Genomic DNA, 26,045 nt, shown 5'->3' with positions numbered 1-26,045 from the left:
TAGAGGTTCATCCATGGTTCTACTGTGTTCTGCAAATTTCTTAGAAAAAAATCTCCAAATACTACCTTACTAGAAATAGAAGCTATTGCCTAAATACAAATTCTTGAATAATCTTCATTTTGCTTCTCCAGTATCAATTAATGTCAAGCAGAAACTGAATAATCACTAATTATCTATAGAGAAAAGGAATGAAGGAAAGGGAGAGAGAGAGAGAGAGAGAGAGAGAGAGAGAGAGAGAGAGAGAGAGAGGAAGACAATGTAGAAGAAACAAAGGACACAGTGAAAAGACAGTTACTTTTCACATTAGAAATGACTGAAAATTTTTTGGATAAAACTGGAAAGCAATAATGTCAGTATTTCAATTTTTAGATGTATGTGGGTCAAATGTTTTTAATTGTTCACTTGTTTATTTACTTAGATGGTTTTTAATTTAGACAAGGTCTTGCTATGTAGACCAGGCTGACCTGGAACTCTCAATCATCATACCCCAGCCTCCAGTGTATTAGGATTATAGGCATGCACAGCCACATTTATCTCACTAAAGTGTTAACAAGTACAGTTTTGTCACCCATATTTGGTTTTGATGGAATATTGAGGAAGACATTCATCGCCTGAAAAATGTGTGGTCCCCGTCAGTATTGGATTTTGGATAAGCCTGTGTGGTGGTCAGTATTAGTCATCTACTTGACAGAATTTGGAATCAACTGGAAGGTGAGTCTCAGGGCATGTTTGTGTGAGATTATTTTGATTGAATTAAGTGTGGTAGGAAGACCCATCCACTGTGGGTGCCACAAATTCCATGGCTGCCTTCTTAGACTGTATAAAATGGCACAGGAGAGGGGAGCCTATTATCTAGTAAGTGTGTTATCTTTCCCCAGAACAGCTGCATCAAGTTCCTACTGCTTCTATTTCTCTACCATTAGGGGCTGTACCTTGAACTCAGAGCTAGAATAAATCATTTTAAGACGCTGTAGAAAAGGTGTTTCATCACATCAGTGGGGGAAAAAGCAAACTAAGATTCCTTGAAAAAATCAATTGGCTGTCTTATACCGGAATAATACCTCTTATTAAGAAAAAGAGTTATGTGTTTCTTAAAGAGATATAGTAGCCATGATAATAATGCTAAACAGTCTCTGAAACACCTACTCACCAGAAATTCTCTTTAGCATTATAAACACATACACAAAGGTAGTTTACATCCATGTTACATACCTAACACTAAAAATCATTAACAGAATTAGCCAGCACCACTGACGTAATAATTAGTAAAGGTGGAATTTGAAATAATATCTGAAGCTAGGTGCATGTGCTGATATGTGCAGCTAAAAGTCAAGCCCCACAAGGAAGAGTTCTAATGTTTAACATAGTTAAGGTGTTACTTTCTTGAGAAGAACATAATGTTCTCTCTTATATACTGTGCATTGTATATTGTTCTGTATAACACAAACAGAGCTTACTATAGTTAGAGAAAATACTAACTTGCTTTAAAACAAGTAAATTAAATAATGTCAATCTCTGTCATCCTGTTCCTGAGATAAAACTGCTACAACTGCTCATACGTCAGATCCTGACAAGAGCAGGGCTCTGGGATATCTGAAATGTTATTTAGAAACACACACTTCAGAGAGATTACTTCAACACAATGCAAAACAGTAAGAATGGTTTACAGACATTTTGCTTACCAAAATAATGATTACAAAGTATTCTAAAATCAGATAAATGAAAGCCTTAATAGATTAATACCAACCCTCTCAGATAATAAAAAAGTTCATTTCCTACTATTGTGACCATCCAATATGCAAACACATTTTGTAGATGTCATTTATTTCTTTGAGTTAAAACAAACATGTTCAGAAAAGAAATTGCTGCATGATAGGAGAAGGATGATTCAGTTAAAACAGAACTTTTGAGAAAGGATGTGAGTCTGCCATTATCCTCTGCTAGAGAAATCGAATAGATAAATATCTCTTTTAGAGAGATTCTGTCTGAGGGAAATTCTTAAGCCCACCTGCCAATATCACGTCAACAAGTCAAGGGCTTTTCATGATATAATGCATGACAAGAAATGTCGTTTTTCTCTAAAACCTTTGCTAAGCAGTATGAATATTAATAGGTAATAAAATACCAATTCTAATTTGCAGCCAGGGAGCTTGTGCTATTCTTCTTGTGGGCTTAGTGAAAATGAGAATTTATGAGAAGCTTGGAGGTTTCTAGAATAAGCTAGCCAAGAACTTTATTAAACAGTATTATCCTACTTGTCAAAGGCTAAAAATCCATACCTGCTGTGAATGAGTTCTTAAGAGAAGAAATATATACATTTTATTTTGTTAAATACTCCAGTCAGTACACTATGTATGTATGGGGGATCCAGTCAGGACCTTGTGCATGCCAGACAAGCATTTTATCAATGAAATATACCCAACCCCTTGTGTGTAACTTCTTTTACAATGCAAAGTTCCAGGCTTTGGGAAAGTACAATGGAATATGTTCTGTTCAATTATTAATTTAAAACCAGCAAGGTATGTCCACATTCAAATGGCTAAAATAATACATTACTTAAATGATGGTTTTCAGTTACAGATACATAGATCACAATATTTTCACACGTTTGGTGCTAAGATTACAGAAATGAAAAGTCTAAGCATCCTTGCTCTCTTGACTGAAGTACAGAACACTAACATGAATGCAATGAAAACTTAGAAGTGCAAAGGCTGTGAGAGAGACAAATCGGAATACGATCACAGATGAATTATGCCTGTGAACACTTTTAAACAGTATCAACCATGAAAAAGACAGGAATATTAAACTTAAAATGCAAGAAACATTATGATGTAGTTTTATCTTTACTAATTGTATGGATTTTGAAAATACTTTAAAACAGTTAAAAATGACACCTGCAAATAAATGCTGTATACACCGTAACAGAAGCATCAAGTGTTCATGTAAGTAAGCTTCCAGTTTATGGGCTGATGTCCTGGAATCTTCCTTCTGTGACTTTCATATGCTCTTCCTTCCAGTGGCATTGTCTTTAGTATAGATTTTCAATGAACAGCGCTGACTGAACTCAAGATCAAAATCATGCACATATTCTGTTTTGAAACACTTAGCAAATTCACTACTCTGTCTTTTGGGAAAAATATTGGTATTAGACTTTATTATTTTATTTTATTTTTTTTTAATTTTACTTTTTGCCCATTCTAGGATCTGAAAATTGCTGCTATAAAAATGCAGAAGGGATTTGACAAACAAAATATTTCCAAAGCCCTGGTGAGTTTTAATTTGAATACACAATCTAGGAATTAAAGCACACCAGAGCAAAGGATCAGAAATTCTAGAGCCATTTCTATCACAGGACTTAAATATAAAAGGATGATGGCAAATTAGGGACAGAAAATTAAAAAGAACTGAGATTAAAAGATATTAAAAATGAGCTAAATTAAAATTCATTCATCCCCAGAGAGCAAGAAAAAGAGGAAACAGATGTTGAGGTAAGAATACAAGTAGAGCACTTTGGGATAGAAAATAATGAGAAAACTATAGTTTCCCTAATTTCTTTTAGATGATGTCACTACAAAATATTCTTTGATTCAGTCTTTTATAGTTTCCCCCTAAAAGTGTATACGGAGTGTAGACAATGAAATGGAGGGAAATTATCTTACCAAATTCAAGAACTATAGAAATTTAGAGGAGGTAGGTCAACATTCGTATTTATGAAGGGGAGGAGAAAGTTGACTCAAGGTCAAACTAAATAAAACCAGCAACACTGGACCAGGGGCAAGGACATAGAATGATTATTTCACAAATGCATTTTGACAGCAGTTATCAAGCACTAACAATTACTAGAAAGAAGACAAGCTAAACACTGCTGTGATTCTATTCAACAAGTGACAGGCATGTGCAGCCTATGAAATAAGCACCAGATACTTAAAGGGGTTACCTTATGATAGTGAGGTCATCCTAATGGTAACTCACAAGGTTCAGACAGCATGTTGACTATAAACAGTTGAAGATGGACTCAGGAAGGTCAAGACTACAATGACCAGTGAGGAGTCTACTGCCCTAAGTCAGGCAAGATAAAGATGGTGTAGTGCTGATTTCTAGAGGGATGGTATGAGGAACTCCCTGGACTTTCTCTCAGGGAAACCCTGGAAACTGGTATAAAAAGGATGTATTGGAAACTATTTCTACAAGTCTTTTGAAAATTAACAAAGGCATGAGAGCAGGTGAAAAGAATAATAAATTATGGAAAGATCCATAAAAGTAGTAATTAATCTTGATCTTTGTCCCCCTGACCCATTTGAGAGCTGTAGGAATTTTAGTCAAGATGACAGGGCTCCTCACCTTAGCTCTCAGTCTACATCTAAGGTTTTCACCTTTGAGAGGGAGCCCTCAGCAATCCTCTTGCTCTTTGTGTAGAGTTCTAAACTAGCTAAGAGTTGCTGAGAAATATGGAGTTCTATTCAATCTAATCTCACTGATAAAGGACAGAATGTACTCCAGGGAAAACAGAACAAGGAATTGTTTTCATAGAGTGATGATGGTTCTGTGTCACAGAGTGAGCTGGGAAGATCAGAACTTCTACACTGATTTGGGACCCATCCTTTAAATCAAGATAGAATATTAAGAAAAGCAAGCCTAGTACCCACCTCCAATATCTCTGCAAGATAGATTTTTACCAAGAACAGCAGGTAATAAGAGGTTAGGTTTCCCTGTGGAAACCTAAATTTGGGGAGAAAAGGAACACTTTGTCTAAGACCACATTCTAAGATAGTGAATTTCTCTGCTGATTAAAGAGGAGATTGTTGTCATTCTTAGATCAATAATCGCTAGTCACAGACTAAACAGCCATCTATCAGAAACAACTAAGGGAGGACATTGAGAGGAGCACTCTTTGAGTCCAGAGCTTCATAGGTTTAACTCAAGTTATCTATTCATCTGTAACATGAGTCAGTATCAGAAACAGCAGACACATTAACTGGTATAGTATTGTATGTTAAGGGAACCAACACACATGAGATGGAAGTACCAGGAAGATTGGAAGGAAAGAAAGTTAAATGATGGCATTTGAAGAAACAATGTGTACCAAGTTTCCAGTTTGATGAAAATCATTAATGTATATCTAAGAAGCTCAATGAACTCTAAAATAAATACAAAGAAATATCCAAACACAGATATCAACAATTAATGAAAAAAAGAGTCCATGATCTTGAGAAGAACAGAAAGTGTTCATCTGATAATTTAGGGAGAGGAAAGGGAAGGGGAATTGATGACATTATATAATAATCTCAAAGACATAACATTATTTAGACAAAATAAATGAGAATTCATAGTCACTAGGATGGTTGTAATTAAAAAGAAAGTAATAAGGGTTGGAGAGCATGTTGTAAAGTGGGACTCTCCTCTTGCTGGTGAGAGTATAAATGTGGGAACACTGGGGCAGTTACTAGAATACTAAGCGTAGAGTCAGTCTATGACTTAGAGTTAACACAATTCCATTCCCGGGAAATACTGCATAGAATCCATAATGTATTTTTATATATCAGTTGTGCATGACTGTCCATAATGGTAATATAACGATAACAACAGGTAGAAATAGCTAGCGTCTGGTGGTGTAAATATCATACAATGTAGCTGTACATTAGAATATCATTTGACAGTGAAATAGGAGTCTCTAGGTATGTGCATCTTGGAAACTTTATGCTAGGTAATGAAAAAAAGATAAGTTCTATGAGCTCATTTATTCTGAATGTTCAAAATAAGGAACTTATAACAACAGAAGTACTTTATTAAAGTTGGGCAAGAAGGAAAAGTGAGTGCTAGAAGGAATGAATTTTTTTAGCTGCTGATAAAATTAAGGTGAAGTCTGAGCAAAGGTAGCAAAACTTACTAGAGATGACAATTTATATGTATGAACTGTATCATATGTTAATATTGCTTTAAGTATAATTTCTGAAAGTGACACAATGGGAGCTTCAGTGAAGTAGGTAATGCTATTGGTAACAAGATCCACCAGTTTCCAGTAGAGTCTCTGGCAGATGCAACTAATAAGATGAGAGAATGGGAAGCATAAGATGAATCTAATAGCTTTGGCTTGTGAAGTTACAACTGTCCTTAAACTTGAGAAAAGACATTATGTTTATTTCACGTTCAAATCTCTTTAAATAAATCAGTGTAAGGATAACGGCCTTGGGTAGAATTCTCTACTTGAGGTCACATGTGACAGGCATTAAGCATGGTGGCTTCAAATGTCCTCTGCCTCCTGCTGTTTCCCTCTCTTAATTTCCTTTCTGCTGTGTGTAGAAGGGAGCTCGTGACAGGCTCCTCCAAACCAGTTCATGATAAAAGTGACAGGGATGGCTTCTCCTGGGAGACTGCAAATCTCTTGTTCTCTGTCTCAGAGTGCTATCCTGTCATGCTGTGAACTTTCTCCTGGAGCAGCTCATATGAACCGAAAATCAAGGCATGTCTAGATAACACCTGGTGGGAAAATGTAGCTCCCAGCTTGTGAGGAACTGAACCTTGTCAACAAACATTAGCTTAGCAGTGGTCTACCCTCCAAGTAAGTCTCAAGATCACTTGCCACTTCAGCTGAAGCCTTGATTGAAGTCTCCTCAGAGATTAGGCCTGCTTCATATTGAGTGATAACCTTCAGAACTACACAGACTGCTGCTGCAAAGCTAATAAAAAGTTTAGATCTTCACTTGTGGGTAATGTACATAGCTACTACTGCACTCAGTTCTGAAGGAGTAGATGTAAGTATTTGTTCCACAGGATTTCTCAGAAGTTCGATTTATTATTAAAACCTTCACTCATTTATTGTGCTAAATATACAACATAAAATCTTCCTCATTGACAACATCTTAAGTGTGCCGTGTATTAAAACTCATTGCTTATAAAGGCACAGTTTTGCTTGGCAGGCTAAGACACATTCCCCTTGCTGGATGAACTGCCATGCTCTTTGTTAAAAGCTTCCTATTTACCCTGTCCCCAGTCAGTAGCACCTACCATCTCACTCTCCCGTTCTCTGAATCTGACTTTTCCAGATGCTTGTGTGGGTCCGTGGAGCATTTGTCTCTCTGACTGGCCAATTTAGTGTAAGGACCTCACAGTCCATATTGCCACACATCACCCAGTTTCTTCGTCTTCACCTCAGGGCTTCTGGTTGTTTGATGGCTGTCATCGTTTGGCCTAAGTCATTTGTGTGCTTGTGTGTTCACTCTTCTGAATTTGAAAAGAATATCTTGTTTGTCGTAGATCCATTGTGAAGAGTCATTTAAACAATAGCCAATCTTATCACAATTGAAACTAATATTCTTGCATTATCTAAATTCCTTGCCCTACACATCTATTAGTTACAATCAGCATTTAAAAAATGACAGTTATTTAGTTATGTATGTGTGTCAATGTGTGTTCATTCATGTGTTACAACATATGTGGAGAGATCAGAGGTCACCCTGAAGGGAACTGATTCTCCCCTTCAACATGTGTGGGCTCTGGGACCTACCTCGGGCTTGGAGGCCAGCACCTTCACTCTGAGCCCTCTCATTCACAACATTTTCTGACACATGTATTTGTTGAATTGCACAAGACTGCATGTTGTGTAGTCCAGTAAAACGGTACCTCATATAGAGTGACAGGAAGCAGTGTTTTAATCCCACTCTCATTCCCTTTAAATATGAAAGCGACCAAGCTTATAGAGCAATGAAGTACGTTTTAAATTTTTCCTTGTTGCTATTTGATAGCTCTTTGTGAGATTGTTTTGTGTGTGCGTTTGGTGTATGCATATGTATGTGAGTATGTGACTGTCTATGCTTATCCGGAGGCTGGAAATGATATTGTGTGCCCTCTTCTTTTGCTGTCCATATTAGTTTTTGAGATGAGGTCTCTAACTGAACTTATAATTCATTGAGCAGCTAGGATGGCTTGTCACTGAGCCCTAGTGATCCTCTTGTCTCTACCTCCAAGCACCCGGATTACAGATGAACATCTATGTCCTGCTTTATACATGGGTGCTCGAGAGCCAAACTTAAGTCCTCATGCTTACACAAAACATACACTACCCACTGAGCCATCTCATTGGCCCCAGCTTTGCATTTTAATGAAAATAACTTACATGTTAGCATTTAATAAATATTCGATCTAATTATTAAATAGGTATGTGTATATTTCATAAATATGTTTAACTTTTAAACAGTAGAAATTAAAACCATTAACTTTAAGAATCTCCATTTACTTAGTTAAAACAAGATACTTTATTATTTACTAAAATGTGAGGAAACTGTGTCTTTATTGAAAAATGTTAGCAGTGAAGACAAAATGCTGTTTTTTCCCCCTTCAGGCTATTTTCTCATCTGAAATAATCAGTGGACTGAAAAGCCCCACTGGCTTAGAAACCTTAATGAGTATGCATGTTAAACTTAAAATAACAAACACATTTTTTCTCCACAAGTCTGTTGTGGAATAAAAATAAATAATTCAGGTTTATGCTACAGGCATTCTCTTTCTTTATGATTGAAATGGAGATGTAGGTTAAATGAGAGATGATTTTTGGTCACTTTTTCATTAGATGCTTTCATGTTACCCAATGTCTCTGGTTTTCTTCAGCCTTTGTTGTCATCTTTGAAAGTTTGCTTCTGTTTACTGATATGCACAAGCAACTGAGTGGCGGCAAAGATCTATGATTTATTACAGAAAGAAACTTAAAAACGTGTTTCCTCCACTTTTCTGTTATACCAAGTAAAATGCATTGTTACTACTATATCTTGATTGATTATACTGATCAATATCTTAACATATTGTGTAAACACATAAATACACCCATGACATATGTGCATGTATTAATCATATACATACATACAGAGCACAGTTATTTTTACTCATGGATTGAATGCACATATCCCCCACACCCCCAAACCCATACAAACTGATTATGTGTGCAGTAGGACACCTTCTGTACTCTGTTGTGAATATGTGTTGCTCTCATCGGTTGATAATAAAGCTGTTTGGCCAATGGCGAGGCAGAATAAGTTTAGGCAGTACAATCAAACTGAAGATGGAGTTGAAGAAGGATAGGGTCAGGGCAGATAGGATCCAGCCTCCCAAGGAACAAGATGTCAGAGAACTGGTAAGCCACAGGCCACGTGGCGATGCATAGATTAATAGAAATTGGTTAATTCAAATGTAAGAGCTAGTTAGTAATAAGCCTGAGCTAATAGGCCAAAAATTTTGTAATTAATATTAAGCCTCTGAGTGATTATTTAGAAGCAGCTGCAGGATAGGCAGGATAGAGAAAAGCCTCTGTTTACACATGAGCATAGATTAAATGATGGCAAAGCTTTATATCAATAAAGTTTCTTGCAGAATACTGAAAGGAAAAATAAACACTCATTTAATGTATTATTCTAATGATTGTTAAACATGTTCCAAGAAGAAATGAACTACATCCAGAGAGATTTCAGAAAATCCTATTGATATGGCCATTGGGTTTTAAAAAATTATTTCTAAAAACAACAGTATCAAGGTCTTACTACTCTATTTGAATACTTTTTGGAGATGTTATGAAAAAACTGTGCTTTTGAGACTGACAATCCCTATATCACACATGGTCTTACCAAGGAGTAATTAGGAATGTCAGAATACAATTTTTTAAAGGAAGAATTTAGTCCATTTGGTTTTTATGCACATAAGTGCTCATTTGGTTTGAAAATCTTTTTCCAAAATTGCTGCAGTTGCAGCCAGCTGAGTATTTCAAGATGTTTGATCCAAATTTTGGGACTGATGTTGTCAGTTATCACAAATTTTAGAGCTGGAATTGATCAGTGGCATTATCTGGTCCAGTGCTTTCCTTTGGCAGATGAGTTGATGTAAATTAATTATCTAAAGAAAGTTTGTGGCGTAGAGAATGAAAAACAGCCATTAGCATTCAAGGGAAGAAAGTGAAGCATGAAGACATTAAATAAGTTGCCAACTTTATTAGAACTGGTACAAGCAGTGGGGGCTAATTTCAGCCTGCCAATATTTCACTGGTGCTTTCGACTGCCCTGTACTAACTTCCTATTGTTGATGCTTTCAAAATGTTACCTGGACTTGGATAAATAATTTTATTAGAAAGAAATGCTTCTTGATGCTGGATAGCACTCACACTGTCATGCCATGTTGACAGGGAAGACAGGGCTCTCAATGACATTGCTTAACAGTCTTGAGTTTTGTGGAGCTGCACTCAGAGAAGAAAAAGACAATGCCACTGCAATGTATGTGTTTAACAAGTTTCACTTGGGTTGCAATATTTTGAAACATGTAACAAGATCTTTTTAAACAAAATATATTTGTAGGTTTAAGTGTAGCTTCTAGTGTCACTGACTAAACAGATGTAATTGCTCTGAATGGCCTCTAAAAAGCTTCAATGATTCATTGTGAAGCAAATTACACTGGAGTCTTTTCCAGAGCTCTCAGCATGGCTTTTAAAAAAGAAATTACTCAAATGGGTGAAATCAGCAATTATGAAATATAACCTGCAAATCTGGAGAGCCAGGCTGCTGAGTGGCAGTAGAGTTGGGCAGATTTAAGACAAATGATTAGACATGTTTGGTTTTCAAAGTAACCAAACCAGGAGTGTTTATAAGCATGTTTGTTTTGGGGTAAGTTAAATTTACTTATAATGTTTTTAATTCTATTTAGCAGTATAGAATTTTTTAGATAGTGCTTACAGGTGGAATCTTTTATTAATCCACATTGAAAAATATATCCATAGAATTATTTAAAGCAACATGTGATAGCATATTTGTGTGTATTTTGAAAAGTGATAATTGGACAAACAATACATATGGAAGGCTTATTGAATGCTAGACTCTATTGTAAACTTATATGTGCATCTGCCTGTAGTGATATTTTATTTGTGCTTTAATAAATAAAGCTTGCCTGAGACTAGAGAAACAAACAAACAAACAAACAAACAAAACACCCACAACAAAGAAGTCATACAATGTTAGCACACACCTTTACTCCTATCACTTGGCAGGCAGGATCTCTGTGTGCTCAAGACCACATTGGGAACAGAACCAGGCGTGGTGGCACATGCCTTAAATTCCAACACTAGTTAACCATGGAGGTCTAGAGGTCTGTACAGACAGACAGGAAGTAATAGGGCTGAGCAGGAAGAGGAAGTGATGTATCTGAACAGAGAGAGCAAATCAGATGGCAGAACAACAAGGCATATAGGTGTGGGTAGACAGGAAGTAACTTGCATTTGGAAGCTGCAGAATTGGTGAGGTAAGGTTGCCTGGTAACTTTTCCTATTTCTCTGACCTAAGTCTTTCACCCCTATATTTGGCTCTGTTTTTTTTTTTTTTTTTGCTTTGTTTTGTTTTTATTTAATAAGACCATTTAGAAATAAGTCTACATTTGCCTAGCAGCTCTGTGTAGTAATTCTTCCTATTCTCCTTATTCTTTTGTGTATGAGAAACCAGGACACAGAGCATATAAGCGATTTGTACTACATCAAGCAACCATTCATGGAAGGAAGACTTCAATTAAGGTATTTTGGTGCTCCAGCCCATGATTTTAGTTTCCATATTTATGGGTCTGGGCTCCCTATATGTAGGTATAACTCTGCCCTGGAAACTTAGAGAGAAAAGTAAAGTGGTTTTTTTTTTTTTAAATAATAATAACCAACCAGGTATAACTTTATAGGATTCCATTGTATTCATTTGAGGCCTATGCATCCAAATATGACAATTCAAAACTGAAGGTTTCTGCAATGGCATGGTTCAGAGGAGTTGCAGGTAGTCATGATGGCGTCCAGAACAGAGAGCTCCAGGCATTTGGGTGGATTCCCACACTGTTTGTGATAACATGCCCACTATGCAAACATGAGAGTACTCATGTGACGATTTTTCTGAGGACCAGATTTCTGTCTTTTATTACATTTTTGGAAGGACAGAGGGCTCAAGTAATACCTAAAACAAGAGCAGGCAAGCTTTTTACTAAAGGCAAGATAGACACATGTTTGGACATGAGGCAGTAAGGTCTGTTTTTCCAACTTTACTGCACAATGGTGGTGGGAAAGCAGCCGAGTACAGGGCAGGAGTGGGGCAATATTCCAAAGACATCTTCCTTAGGGGCTTGGAAATCCAAACTTCCTGAAATTACTCTTATATGTTGCAAAATATTACAGTTACTTCAGTAGTATTTTCAATTATTAAAACGTGTAGAAAAAAATCTTTCTTAGTGTAGATCACAAGAACAGGAAACAATCTGCCCCTTTAGACAATGGGGATGATTTTTCCCACCATACAGGTGTCCATTGGAAAGGTTTTGGAAATGCAAGTCGTGAGTCTCTGTGGATCTACTGAACCAGAAATTGGAAGGAAGAACCTACAGTCTGTGTTTGGAATATTTTCTTGGTGAAAAAGACACACTAAAGTTTGAGAGTAATTGCTGAAAAATAATTTAATTTATTCATACTTAAATATGGAGAAAGTATGATGTTTCCTTTTTTTAGATGCTAGAACAATCTTTTAATAAGAGGTTAGCTTTCTGAAAGTTGCCTTGAAAATATACCAATTTTTTATTACTCTGTATAGAACTCATCTATATTTAATATACTTACGTGTGTATGATATGTATGTACAACTATATGTAATCACAACCTGCATGTACACACATACCTGGCACAGAATATCACAAAGCATCCGGAATCTTGAATGTATGTAATATCCTTTGATATTTTTTTCTATTCTATTTTTATGGGATTCACCTCAGTCCCTTATTTTCAGAAGCTGTTATTAGATCACAACCCATAGAGGAGATATGCCACAATCAAATCTACTCACCAGGGCAAATTCTTTGTTGAGAATCATCTGCTCCACTAACGATGACTCATTGCGGAAGAGGTGGGGCTGCATGTGGCTCCACATGTGAGGGAACCACCAGAACTCATCCACAGACCGCAGCAGAAGGTCATCCCCTTCATCTTCCTCTTCAGTTCCTGCAAAACATTAGTGACAATGGCTTCAATGGTGGCCTTGTTTTTGTGAGATTTATTTAATTCTTCACGCTATTCTCTAAACAGACAAGAATGAGTTTAGTCAGAGTTACATCTGAGACGAGGGGCATGAGTCTGGTGTGATGGGTACTGCTGATCAAAGTGGCAATTTAAGAATACTCACTGCTGATGGTGTTTAGAATTGTGAGCACAGGCTGGAATAAACAATAAACACACACACACACACAAACACATATAATTCATGATTTCTTACTGTATGCAAGGAATTTGATTAGAGAGGATCACTTCTTTTTCTCAAATATTTTGTATGTGTGTATGAAACTTAGTAGATAGTTTGATGAATTTTGTTAGGTCCTTTTAATTGTGAAAATTTTGTGAACTTATTGAAGGAATGTGGAAAGTACAAGTGACCTATACAGTCAAAATAAAATAAAATAAAATAAAATAAAATAGAAATAGAAATAGAACAACTACAAAGTTATCCTGAAGAACAAACCAGTGGGAACTACCTTTGGATTCTTCTTTAAAATCTTTCAGTCTTAATTTAAAACTGAACAGTTATTCTGTAAGTACTGTTGCTTCTTTATGGTTCAAGTTAATGCTATTCACATAGAACTCCAATTTTAACACAACATTGTTTTTATTTATGTTTTATAATAAAGGTTATATAAGCCCTAAGAATTTCATTAAACCTTAGCAATGAATCTTATAATTATTTCTAAAAGAAATCTGATTTTAGAATTAGTTGAAAATGAGTATATCTTTCTCATTTTATAATCAGTTTTCAGTCCAATGCATGTAAAGAACACTGTGATACTACAGCTGAAGAAAGACATAAAAATATTTTCAAGTGTATTTATCATATTGCAGCTCTCCAGAAAGATTTTTGCTATATAGAGATATATGTATTTTACATAATTTAATAAAAGTTAGACAAATTTTTAAAATGTTATGAATTTAGTCATGTAATCAGTGTTATATATTCTCAAAATACTAAACTATATAAGAAATCTAAAAATGTTCTGGCTTCTAGTGTGCTTTTGTTTGGTTTATTCTTTCATAACACAATATATTTAATAGGTGGGTGTTTAATTTTTTTGCTATTTATTAAATTAAGGGACTATGTATTAATTTTATTTTAAATGTTTCTTAAAATGTTCCATTTGCATGTCCCATCAAAAAGATGTCTTCAGTCATGGAAGAAATGATAGGAAGTGGGTAAGGCAGTTTGGATTCAGATCCAGGAACAGAGTCCCTTCTTTCCTATAAAGGTAACTGTTTGATTTTGAAGAGGTATAATTCTGAGTCCCAGTTTCCTGGTTTAAAACAAGGATGCAAATACTTTTGCCATAAGGTCTTAGTAATGAGTCAATGAGATCAATTGATGAAAGCACTTCACGTTGTGACTTCCAGACAGAAGTGCATAGACTACAAACATCTTCTGAAAATCAAGCCAGCTGATGTTTAATTGCTTTGCTTTTAATTGACATATTTTCACAAATTCTTAAAGATTCAGCCTGCATAGATCACACCTTTTAAAAGCAAACATTGGATCCATTAAGCTGTTCTGTAGTATGCTACTTTTCCTAGAACAATGACTACTAAAATAACTTAATTCTGCCTTCTTTAAAACAGTCAATGACCTTAGCAGGTTCATATCATACAGGGTTAATGAAGTTTAGAAATTTATGAAATTCTGTGAATGAGATGGGTAGACAACATTCATAATTTCCATAAGTTGTCTAAAACTGTTGGTATCAGACTCCAAGGTCATTGACTTATGTTTGTGTATTAAGACCATCTAATGTTGAAATCCAAGCTAAGAATCATTTACCTTTTCCACTGGTGAAATACTTATGCTACAGGTGTTTCTTATCTCCATAATTAAACAGACTGAGCTTTGCATTTGAAAGAGTCACTTATGTCACAAATGATGAAAGAATTACTTTCTTTCATCAAATAAAACCAGATTGTTTTTCTCTGAGCATAGAGGGTTTAGGAAATATTTCATTCCCTTTCAGCTCTACTGATCGTTATTGTGTGTGGCAGGAAGTCAGAACGCTTCCTTGACCAGAAACAAGGTCAATTGCTCAATTTGTAGAATATTGATATAAACAGTTGAATGACTGATCATAAAATATCAGCAATTTTGTATCAGAGGTTATGCTAATTGACAAGTACTCTAGGCAATGTTGCAAGTGACATTTTTTAGACTTCTTGCTTTTTAAATATCCTAGATTAATTTCTGCCAACCGTTCTTTTATTTTATGCTGGTCATATAATCCAAAGCCACATGAGGCTGACCCTTGACACTCTATATAGTTTAATGAAAAATATGATAGCGAGTTATGCTGTTAGAACACAGTAGAATTTTAAGTAATTTTCATTATAAATGAAAATGCTATATTTTGGCAGTCAAAGCACATACTTTTTCAATACTCATGTATGCTTAAGTTAGACTAAAATGTTATTTGTAGTTCATGATGACCATATAGATACCAGTTAAAGGTATTAAATTGGCTGTGTTCCAATTAAACCTAAACTAGGCCAAAATTATGTCTAAATGATCATTAATATAAACTAAAGTAGGTTTTGTACTTTTTAAAATACGATCTTTTTTAACCTTTTTTTGTTTCCTAGAGCATACATTTTAAGTCAAAATTTACAAAAGGTTTATTTTCTTGTCACCAATTTTGCTGAATCATTGCTTTGAGATAATGACATGCTTCTGAAAGCTCTTTAAATCTGTCCACAAAAGGTTTTTGATTTTGTCTTTTTCATTACTAAGGGTTGAACTCTGAACACAAGGCAAGTGCTCTACAACTAATCTATAGCCATGGACCCAATAAACAATGCTTTTTAGCAAGATTTGGACTATAGATTAACAGATTAAAGGTAAAGTTGTAAGAGTAAAATAAGATTCAAAATATTCCATTGGCTGTTTCATCTCTTTTACACAAAAATATGCTCATTATGCATGAAATATTATAATTTCTAAATGTGAAGACATATTTTCTTTAAATTTTTCTTTTATTCAATACCTGGTATGACCTCCCATAGGTGAATATATAGATGAATGAAAAAAAAATGAAAAGGAAAAGGAAACAAGAGTGCTCTTAGTTATGGTGGAGGAGAAAGCTGATTAAATATCAGTGGCAATGTATAGCCAGAGGTAGACACATCTGGGAGAGCTCAGAGTAGCCATGATTAGAAGGAGCCAAGTGAAGAGAGGGGAGTTGGAAAGGGAGGGAAGGGCAGGGGGACATGGAGCAGCAGCCAGGAGGCCCATATGTACAGAGGGCAGGTAACCAAAATGTTTTGATTATATAAGCAAGAGCAGCCGAGCCCCATGGGCTGGAGAAGTTTTGAGTAGGGGGTGGGTTACACTAGTCAAGAGGATCCTGTAATAGGTAGGGACTGAGGAATGCAGGTAGAACCTGTCTGAGCAGGTCTTCTTTGAGATGTTAAGTACACACCATAGTCATTTGTTGAAGGTTTGAAACCTAACAAAAACCACCTATACTAACCAGTGAATAAATGTATATTAAAAGATACCTACTATCCCCATATTAGAAAACAGAGTTAAATTAGGATTCCATAGACCTTTATTCTCATACAAAATACTTCCAAAATTACTAATAATGAGCACTTAAACTACATGTAAGAGAGGTAATATTATCATCTTTTTTAGATGTGGAAACTAAGGCACAGAAAGGTTACATAGTTTCTGTATGTTTATATAGTTGGTAAAATGTCAAAGCTTGATTTCAACACAACCCATCTGTCTCTAATGTCTGGTCTTTTAATCCACAGTGCATATGGAAGAGTAAAAAAAAAAAAATCACAAAACTAAGACAGTCATTTCCCTTCTTTTATCTTTGAAGTTAACACATATTTAACAAAGTCAATTTTTAGGGAGTAAATGTGACAACCTGGGAAAACAATTTTAACCAATTTCCAAACATGATTAATGACAATTATTGATTGGATTAGGTCTAATTGGTTATTAAATTATAATAACAGCAGTAATGCTCACTAGAAATTATGTCCAGTGAAAACTAAAATGCACAGCTCTCCCAGAAGGTGGCCTCACTCAGGGGTGGGGTTTCCATTTGGTGGAGCTTTCATGATGTATTTTCAATTAAGATGCAAACATTTTCAGACTATAAAAAAATCATCCTAAATCCTCCACTTTCATTATTTTTTTTTCTTTTTAATCAGCACTATGTGTACCTCTTTCAATCTACCACTGGTGGACGAATAACTTTTAGGGAAGGTTTAGTAATATGACATTTTAGGGTGAGATTGGCTTTAACATGAAGGTCAGAGAGGTGGATAGGGAAGAACACATGACAAATACAAAGAAATGACGAAGTCTAACCCATGCAGCAGTAGTCATTGCTACACTAGAAACATGAGATTAAATGTCTTCAGAATAATGAAGCCTATCAATCAGTATCCTCATGTACTGGGAAATCACACCATCCTGGGAGAAAATGGTTACACATCACAGCCACAAGCACACAGAAGTAATGAACTTCCTTGGCTTTCAACCTGCTTTTCTATAAGGTTAAATCTCCAGATAGAATTGTGACTAGCCAGAGATGAGGTATGCCTTTATGATAGAGGGCATCACAGCATTCAGCACTTGAGGAAATGTCTGAAGCTTAAATGCATTGATATGAACTCAACATAATATGATTACACTCTTGAAAAATGATATTTTATACCCCTTTAGACAACACAACAGAGCAGTCAAATAAAATGTATTTATGTGGAGAAAATTAAATTCTTAAGATTTATGTATTTATACATACATGTGTCCTATTTGCTAAGTGAGCTATCACTGTAGCATCACATTATGGAATATTTCTTCCATCATCATCATCATTTCTTTTTCTTTTTCTTTTTCTTTTTTCTTTCTATTTTTTTTTTTGGCTATGCTAGTTCCAGTTCAGAGTCAATGAAGTCTGTTTAAAAGATATAATTAAAATGTGTCTTTGGGGGAGTATTTTAATAAATATTTTTTAAATATTAACAAAAACTGTCATGTTCATTTCCTAATGGATATGTACTATACACATGCCCAGCATGATAAAGAAGAAATAAAAAGTACCATAAATTCCATCAACACAAACTCTAAACTTGTCTGGCAGGTTTAATATGTCTAAGTATGAGAAGGGAATAAAAACGGAGGTGGTTATCTAGATATCCAAGAGAACAGATTTGCTTACACTATGAAGCTATTTAAGACAAAATTGTACTGTTTGTATATGAACTCCAAGTAATCCCATAGCTTTATTCCCCTGCATGAGCAGACACAGCCATTACAGTTATCTGCTTTATGACTTCATAGTCAGAGCTTCTTAAGGCTGAACTCATTTCTTAAGGAGGCTTTTGAAGAAGATTTGCAAAATCATAGTGATTTTAAAAATCATAAGCTAGAATTGCCTTGCCTGTGAAGAGATGATGACCCAATCTCTCTTCAAATGCCCTTTAAGATATACGATCATTTGATTTATCAACTAGTTAAGTATTAATTTCCCTTCTACTACTTTAAACAAATTTAAATATTTCAAAGTAGAACAAAAAGTTTAACTAACATACATCAGGAAAAAAAAATAAGCCATTTCTACTTTACTCTCCTAATAAACCACACTGAACTTTGGGTTAGACAGACTCCTTGAGTAAACAAGCTGCCTCTAGGATGATGACAGGCTACCTTTGATGGGATATTGTTAATGAGTCAATAAGCTGCATAAGTGCATAAAGATGACCATGATATGTTTCCTCTAAGATGCTGTGAACCTACAATTTAACATCTTAAACAAAGCATTTACTTTACAGCCAAATGCACACATAGGTACAGATCTTGAATGTCATCTTTACAGAGGTCCCAACACGTAATTTACTACCATTTCTCTATCAATGCAAGACAATAAATTTTATGAACATGGTTCTCTGTACTCTAATGTAACATGGCACAATACTAATATTCTCAAGGTAAAAGTCAAAATCTGAATGTGAGAATGCAAAGAAACAAGACACCGGAGAACATAAAGTATGTAAACACCAACCCTGTTTTGAGACTCTGTTGAGGGGCTGGGAATAAACAGAAAGATAATTGGACGGAGGTGGGGAAAATGCATGACTGATTGTGAGGATTTTAATAGATATCAGTTGGATTAAGCAAAAATAATTTTAGGAAAAAATTTTTACAGGAAGGTAAATCAACAAGATGACCTTTAGAGTCAACTGCATTTCTTTGAGCTTATAAAATACACATCCTATTAAAATAATATACACCAAAGTATTTATCACTCAACCATTTGATGGCCAAAGATTCTGCCCAGTTCTGTTCATGTTAGTGATGCCGCTGTCATCTTTGTTTCTACATTGTTCATTTGCCTACATGACACAGACAAAAGAATGCACAGTCACACTTGGCATAATAATGATGGTTCCTCTTACAGAGTTCTAAAGTCAATGTGCTATCTCTTTTGCCTTTGAATTTAGAAGCTTTTGCCAAGTAAACAAACTCTGTGATGTTTGGATCTAGCTACTCATACAATGCACCCAAGTTTCCCATCCTTCATAATCAATATAGACATCCTATGTCTACTACTTATGAAACATTTAAAGTTCTCTATCCTATTTATATGTAGCTGCCTGAGGAACACAAAGCTACTTCTTACCTGTGTGGTAAAACTTCCCTGAAAATCCAAGGTTGAAGGTAAAATTTGCAACCTGAGTGCGCAGTAAATTTTGAGTCTCTAGTAATGCCTGAAATAAATAAGAAATTAACATAATTTTAGAAAAATAAATATGAAGTTTGGGATGCCCCTTTCACAAATGTGTGGGCATGAGAGAAACAATAGAGCTTTGCTGAGCTGTGGTGTCTGATGGGCATCAATTGTGTATTCATATTACAGCTATTGTAATTATTACGGATGTTATTTTATTGAAGGTCACAGAACTGTGAAACAGTTAAGTCCTGAGCACATTATGCATCACTGAGAGCCAATTCTCCAACTGCACAGCCTTGAAATAATTTTTCATTTTGTATGAGACATTTCTTGAATTTCAGATTATTACATTTCCTTTCCATGGGGAAACTTTCAGAATTGTTGCTATAGACAAGTTCTATGTATGTTACCAAGGAACAGGGCAGAACTTTTATTTGCACTACATTTCATTATGTGACCATGTTACCACTCCCATGATTTTTAAGGTAAAAGTATTAAAGTGAAAGCTTTAGGTTTTACTTCATAAACAGATGAGCAATATACATTTTTACAAGGCATTGCTTGCAGTTCCAAATATATATATATATATATGAATACACATGCTATATGTTGCCAACTCCACAAATAAGTATTCTCTATTATACCAATATAGCAAATATTTCCTTAATTCCTAGATTTTTGAATTACATTATTATAACTTCCCACTTGTAGGTAAGATAAGAACACATTGGCAGTAATTAGCCAGAATTACTCATTCTATCAATCCTCCAGTTCTGGCACCCCATCTTAACATACATAGCAGAATTTGGAACTCTGTAATACACTTTTTTTCTTATTGGCATGATTATTAATTTATTGATTGAGAACTCTTATCATATTTTCCATTAGATTTTACAAGAGAACTTTATTCTGGTAGAAAATTGGTGCTATTAATTTCAATACTTCTTGACTACTAGACCCATCTGTTAGGGTGAAAAAGAAAGCCAGCGTTTAGATTGTTTACTTGGCATCAGTCATGATGAATAAGTTTTTGGTTTCAAACATTTTTTATGGTCCTTACTATTCTTTGTAAGTTGTTTGATTTTAATGTGTGGGAGCCCACAGTGACTCCAGTTTGTGGCTTGATTCCATCTTGACTCAAGGTCAGAGAGCTCAAGCTTGTCTTTGCTCCTTAGGGCTGGATAACAAGATGTTTGGCCAAAAGAATGGTTACCAGATGTCTCTTCAAGGCTGGATAACAGGATGTTTGGCCAAAGGCGTGGTCACAAGATGTCTTGAGAATTAGGAGGTGTTTATGCTTGTTTGTTCCTTGAACTATGGTGTCCTTGAGTGTGGAAGGTCTTTTGCCCTCCTTGCTTCTATATAAAAAGGCAGTGAGAAATAAACTTGGGGATGCTGCGGTATTGAGGGAGAGCCCTCCTGAACCTACCCTGTGTCTCTGTCTTTTCTTTTATGTCTCTATTTTTTCTATCTGTTTTTTTCTCAATCCTCACTTCCCTATTCAGGACTGTGTGAGAGGTCCTTAAAGACCCAACATTAATGTAAGAGAGGAGAAGAAGCATGGATGAAAAGAAGGAAGGTGGGGGGAAGGGAAGGAGAAATGGGGGATGGAGGAACAGTGACTAAGCAGAAACTAATAAAATACGACGGTCAGTGGTAATCCAAGACCATAATTATGGTGGAAGTAATCATGACCAATCTTATTTTAAGGTTATTGAAACAAACAACAAACAACAAAGAAACAAACAGGAAAAACATAAAAATCCAAACCAAAACAAACAAAAAAACACCTCTGGGAAGCTAAACTAACTAGTTTTAGTGAATTTTAGCAAGTATTGAACATGATTGGTTTTACTTTTTGTTTTCAATACATCCAGACTGCAATTTCCCCTCCTTCTAGTCCTACCAGCTTCCCTGTCCGCAGATCCTTGTCTCCTCTGTCTTTCTTCAGAAAAGAGCAGGCCTCCCAGAGTAGAGTATCAGCTGAACATGGTATAACAAGATGCAATGAGACTTAAGTAAATATTAAAAAGAAGATGTTGTCCAATAACTTGGGGCCCACTTCGCAAGAGGGAGCTCATGCTTGAATGGCCAGAAATTGGAGAAAGGACAGCCCAAAGACCTAGGGTAGAACCAAACATGAATAGTCTTAAAAAAATTAAAGAAATTATTCCTAACGATATTCTGCTATTCTCATAGATCAATCTGTTGTCAAGTCATCATAAGAGAGGCTTCCTCCTGCAGCAGATGGGAATCGATGCAGACACCCACAGCCAGATATTGTAGAGAAAGAAAGACAGAGACAGGAGAGAGAGAGAGAGAGAGAGAGAGAGAGAGAGAGAGAGAGAGAGAGAGAGAGAGAGAGAGTCTAAATTGGAGCTATCCATATTCATTGGGTCATTGGGTCCCTCCACCTAGAAATTGGAAGGAGAAGGAAAGATTTCACGAGGCAGAGGAGTGGAGACAGCAGGAGCACATGGCTCACAGATCAACTAAGCAACTAAGCAGTGCTTGCATGGACTCAGAGACTGAAGCAGCATGCACGGGGCCTGCATGGGTCTGCACCAGGTCCTCTGTTTATATATAATGGCTGTTAGCTTGGTGTTTTTGTGAGACTCCTAAAAGTAGTAGCAGGTGTATCTCAGACTCTTTTGCTTGCTCTTGAGACTGTCTCCTACTGAGTTGCTGTCCAGCCTCAAGACTTTTGCCTTGTCTTATTGTATCTTTTTTTTTTTTTTCCTGTTGGGCTGTCTTTTGGAGGCCTGCTCTTTGCTGAAAAGGAAATGGAGGGGGAGTGGATCTATGGGAGAGGAGAGTTGGAGGGGGCAGATGGGAGGAGAGGAGTGAGGGAAACTGTGGTTGGGATGTACTGTATGAGAGCATACTCTATTTTCAATAAAAAAGAAACAAAAGAGAGTGTTTTCAAAATTCATGAAGCTTGCTGAGGTTATTGTTCAATGCTGTGGAATAAAGCCTTTAATACAAAATTATGCATTTTTTCTCTTACTGGGTGCCTTTTTGTCCCCCCACTCAATGTTCAGTCCTTGTGATCCCACATTTTCAAATACACATTTTTTTTCCTTCCTTCCCATCTTCCTCTCCAATCCTATCCACTCATTGTTTTTTCCACTGAGTTCCTAAATTCATTCATAATTCTACATGCATCCATCATCACTTTGATTAAATAAGGGCTTACTATTGTATTGAGAGTAATAAGCATGAACCACATAGCTTCAGGCCTTACTGATGACAGAGGTGGTGGTGGAGAAGGAAAAAGGAGGGTGAGGGCAAAAGAGAGGGAGCAGGAGAGAGAGGAAGAAGGAGGAGGCAGACAGAGCAAAGAGGATATGGATTCTGACATTCATATGTGTGTAATTACACCTCTTCAGAGAAGTTGAGATTGTGCTTTTAAGGAAGTTTTATAGAATATTTTCCTACACACCTGCTCATTAGGTGCTTTTGGAAGGAACAATCTAATAAGGAAACAAAACTACCTGACTAAACCTTACCTAGCAAGCTCCAATCACCTTTCTCTTGGGTTTTAAAAAGCTTGTAGAGAACAGCAATGTTTCCACTGTCCATTTTCAACTTTTTCTATTCACTCCTCTCTGTAATCATGCTAGGCTTCTGACACAGGAAGTGCATTGGAAACTTGGCTCAGGGAAGCTTATTCTATTAATGAATCAAGTTTTATCAGCCATTTTAGTTCTTTATTTTTTCCTATATCTATAAAATGGAATAGAGAACACTTACATAATAAAATTATTTTAAGATTACATCATAGAGGACCTGCAAAAATTATTTGCTACACAATGTGGCTTCAATAAATAGTGGTCAGTAAAGAAATTCAATAAATTCTAGAGATGTCAGTCTTTCCTATCAATCATAAATCCCTGGGATCTTTAAATATCTCATTAGGCTACATGCATCTCTCCATTCCCTACTTCACCAGGTAATCCTTAAACTGAACCACCACTGAACTGCCTTTTATGTGTCTCTATGTCTTTCTCACTCTTCATTCTGCTTGGGAAGCCACCCTTTCTCCCAATACCCATTCAAAACGCCATCCATTCATTAAATCTCTATCCAAATGCCATGTTTCTTCAATAAGCAACCTTTAAGGCTTCAAAACTTTTCTTTTCTTCATCTCTTAGAGAGTGTTTCTAAATTATTTTCTTAAAATTTGCATAATTTTCTGCTTTATTATATGTACTTTGCATCTTATTTCCCTCTCTAGTCAATAAGAGTGTTCAGGTTGATCAAATCTTAGTCATTTTTCTGTATCCTTTGTTGGAAAATGTAATGTTGTGCATGTGAATTATGTTCAGCCAGATAAAAGCACATGTTAATGCATGACAATAAATAGGATTCATTCCATTTATTCTGTTTGTAACATTTTTTCAATGCTAAAATGATAAACATAGATCAGCCAAATGTTGTATCAGAACAATATAGAAAAATGTTACATTTTACCAGCCTATCATATAATATCAAAGTTGTATAGCAATGTATTTCAACTTGAGTAAGGGAGGAACGGAGGCCAGGGGACATGGACACTCGTATCCTGGTTCTACTTAAACCTGTAGAATCACACAGACATTTCTGTTGACGAAAGGAATAGAATTGTGCGGGCATAGCCTCCTAATGCATGTCATGACTAACATGGGTGTAAAAAGACAAGTACTATGAGAATAAAGCAAATGGACTCAGATAAAAATGTCAAAGATGCCCATTTATCATCTTGCTTTATGCTAAGTAAATACTCCTTGGTTTTCCCAAACCAGAGGAAGTAAGTTTCTGTGTTTTTCAGTGATGAAATACAACAATAAACATATTTTTAAAATCAATTAAAATTTAAACATAATTATCTAAAATAAGTTTGAAAAACAAAAGTGCTAGGCTTTGAAAATTACAGAGGAGTTGAAAAATAAAAAGTAACTTGAAAATAGGAAACATGTAAAATACTAGAAGCAAGATCAGAACAAAAACAATATATGAAGTTAAGAGCAGATGAAGCATGAGGAAACTTTTAAAATTGGCCCTAGGTTTTGGAAAAAATTATTAATAATCTGGAAATGATATATCTCAATTTTAGAATAAAGTAAAAAGCAAAGCACAGTAAAAGTAAAAGTGAAATACCAGGTAGGTATAAGTATGCTTTCACATCTTAATATGTAGGGGAACTTAGCTTGAGAGTAGATGTAAAATAAAACAGTTGATAATAGCTTTTAATTCATATAAAACAATACATTGAGCTTTAAGATACAATGAGCTTTAAATTGTATCCTTCTTCCATTTATGAGGAACTCACTAAAGGACTTGATAGGACATTAAAAGTAATAAGTATGTAATTTCCTTAGAAAACACAGTTGTTCATTATTGAAATAGACATTATTACTTTTGCTTATTCTATGATCTCATAAGGAATTCTTCAATATTAATAAAGCAAGTTGACTTTTGTCCTTAAAGTAGATACTAGTAAAGAGACAGATAAAATTCAAACTTAATTTTTCATAGTATTTTCTCAATTAGAGTGTTAAGACTGTCAGTTCTGGAGGTCAGGATGAACTCCTGATTTAGATGCCTGTTACTGGATACAGGTGTGTATAACATCACATATCTTCTAAAGGTAGAGAAAGTCTCAAGTCGGTTGTGTGAAATGACCACCAGGATGCTAGATCAATTCCTGCTCCCAAGCTTGCCTTCTGTTCACTGCACAACTAGGTTCAGAACAGCCTATGGATTCTGGTTTGAACAATTTTAGTAGTGTCAAGGAGATTTCAATGGAGTCCAGGAAACAAAGAGTATAAGTGCATTATATATGGCACTATGTGTCATTTAGTTCTTATATTTAGGCTTTTATAGGAATCTACTCCTTTGGCTAAGTGCATTTAATTAATAAGGCATCGATGTCTATATATGCACTTCGATCTATTCTTATGGAATTAAACTTGTTTCATTCATTCCTTGTTCTGCCATGATACTCTTGCTACCTTTCTCCCAGCCCCCTCTATCCTTCTTTTCTTCCTTCCTTTCTTTTTTTCCTTTTGATATTATCTTTTAACTACAACTTTCTACCTTCTCTTTCTTCTCTTCCTTCCTTTGAACCGTCCCATATCTCCTTTTTTTCTTTCTTTTGTTGAAAATAGATGTCTTTTCATACCATATGTTCTGATCATTGTTTTCCCTCAATCAACTCTAAGATTCCCTAGTGAGGCTCCATTAGAAACAACTGATTTTTTTCATTTGCCAGTGGTTATCAATTAGACATAGCTTCTGGGTAAGGGATAGGGGCT

General features: G+C 35.6%; 1 protein-coding gene across 1 annotated transcript in view; it reads right to left on the bottom strand.

The window, feature by feature from the left end:
• The window catches only part of Ndst4 (N-deacetylase and N-sulfotransferase 4), a 312,207-nt gene that overhangs the window by 145,424 nt on the left and 140,738 nt on the right, over nt 1-26,045 (bottom strand). The window contains exons 3-4 of the mRNA XM_006970412.4: nt 19,699-19,786; nt 12,831-12,985 (exon numbers count right to left, since the gene is read on the bottom strand). Coding sequence (XP_006970474.1) covers nt 12,831-12,985; nt 19,699-19,786 — 243 coding nt within the window. The remainder of the gene's footprint in view (nt 1-12,830; nt 12,986-19,698; nt 19,787-26,045) is intronic.

This window comes from Peromyscus maniculatus, chromosome 6, assembly GCF_049852395.1.
Source record: "Peromyscus maniculatus bairdii isolate BWxNUB_F1_BW_parent chromosome 6, HU_Pman_BW_mat_3.1, whole genome shotgun sequence".
In the NCBI taxonomy this organism is placed as follows: Eukaryota; Metazoa; Chordata; class Mammalia; order Rodentia; family Cricetidae; genus Peromyscus; species Peromyscus maniculatus.
This window is presented reverse-complemented; position numbering and strand designations above follow the sequence as displayed.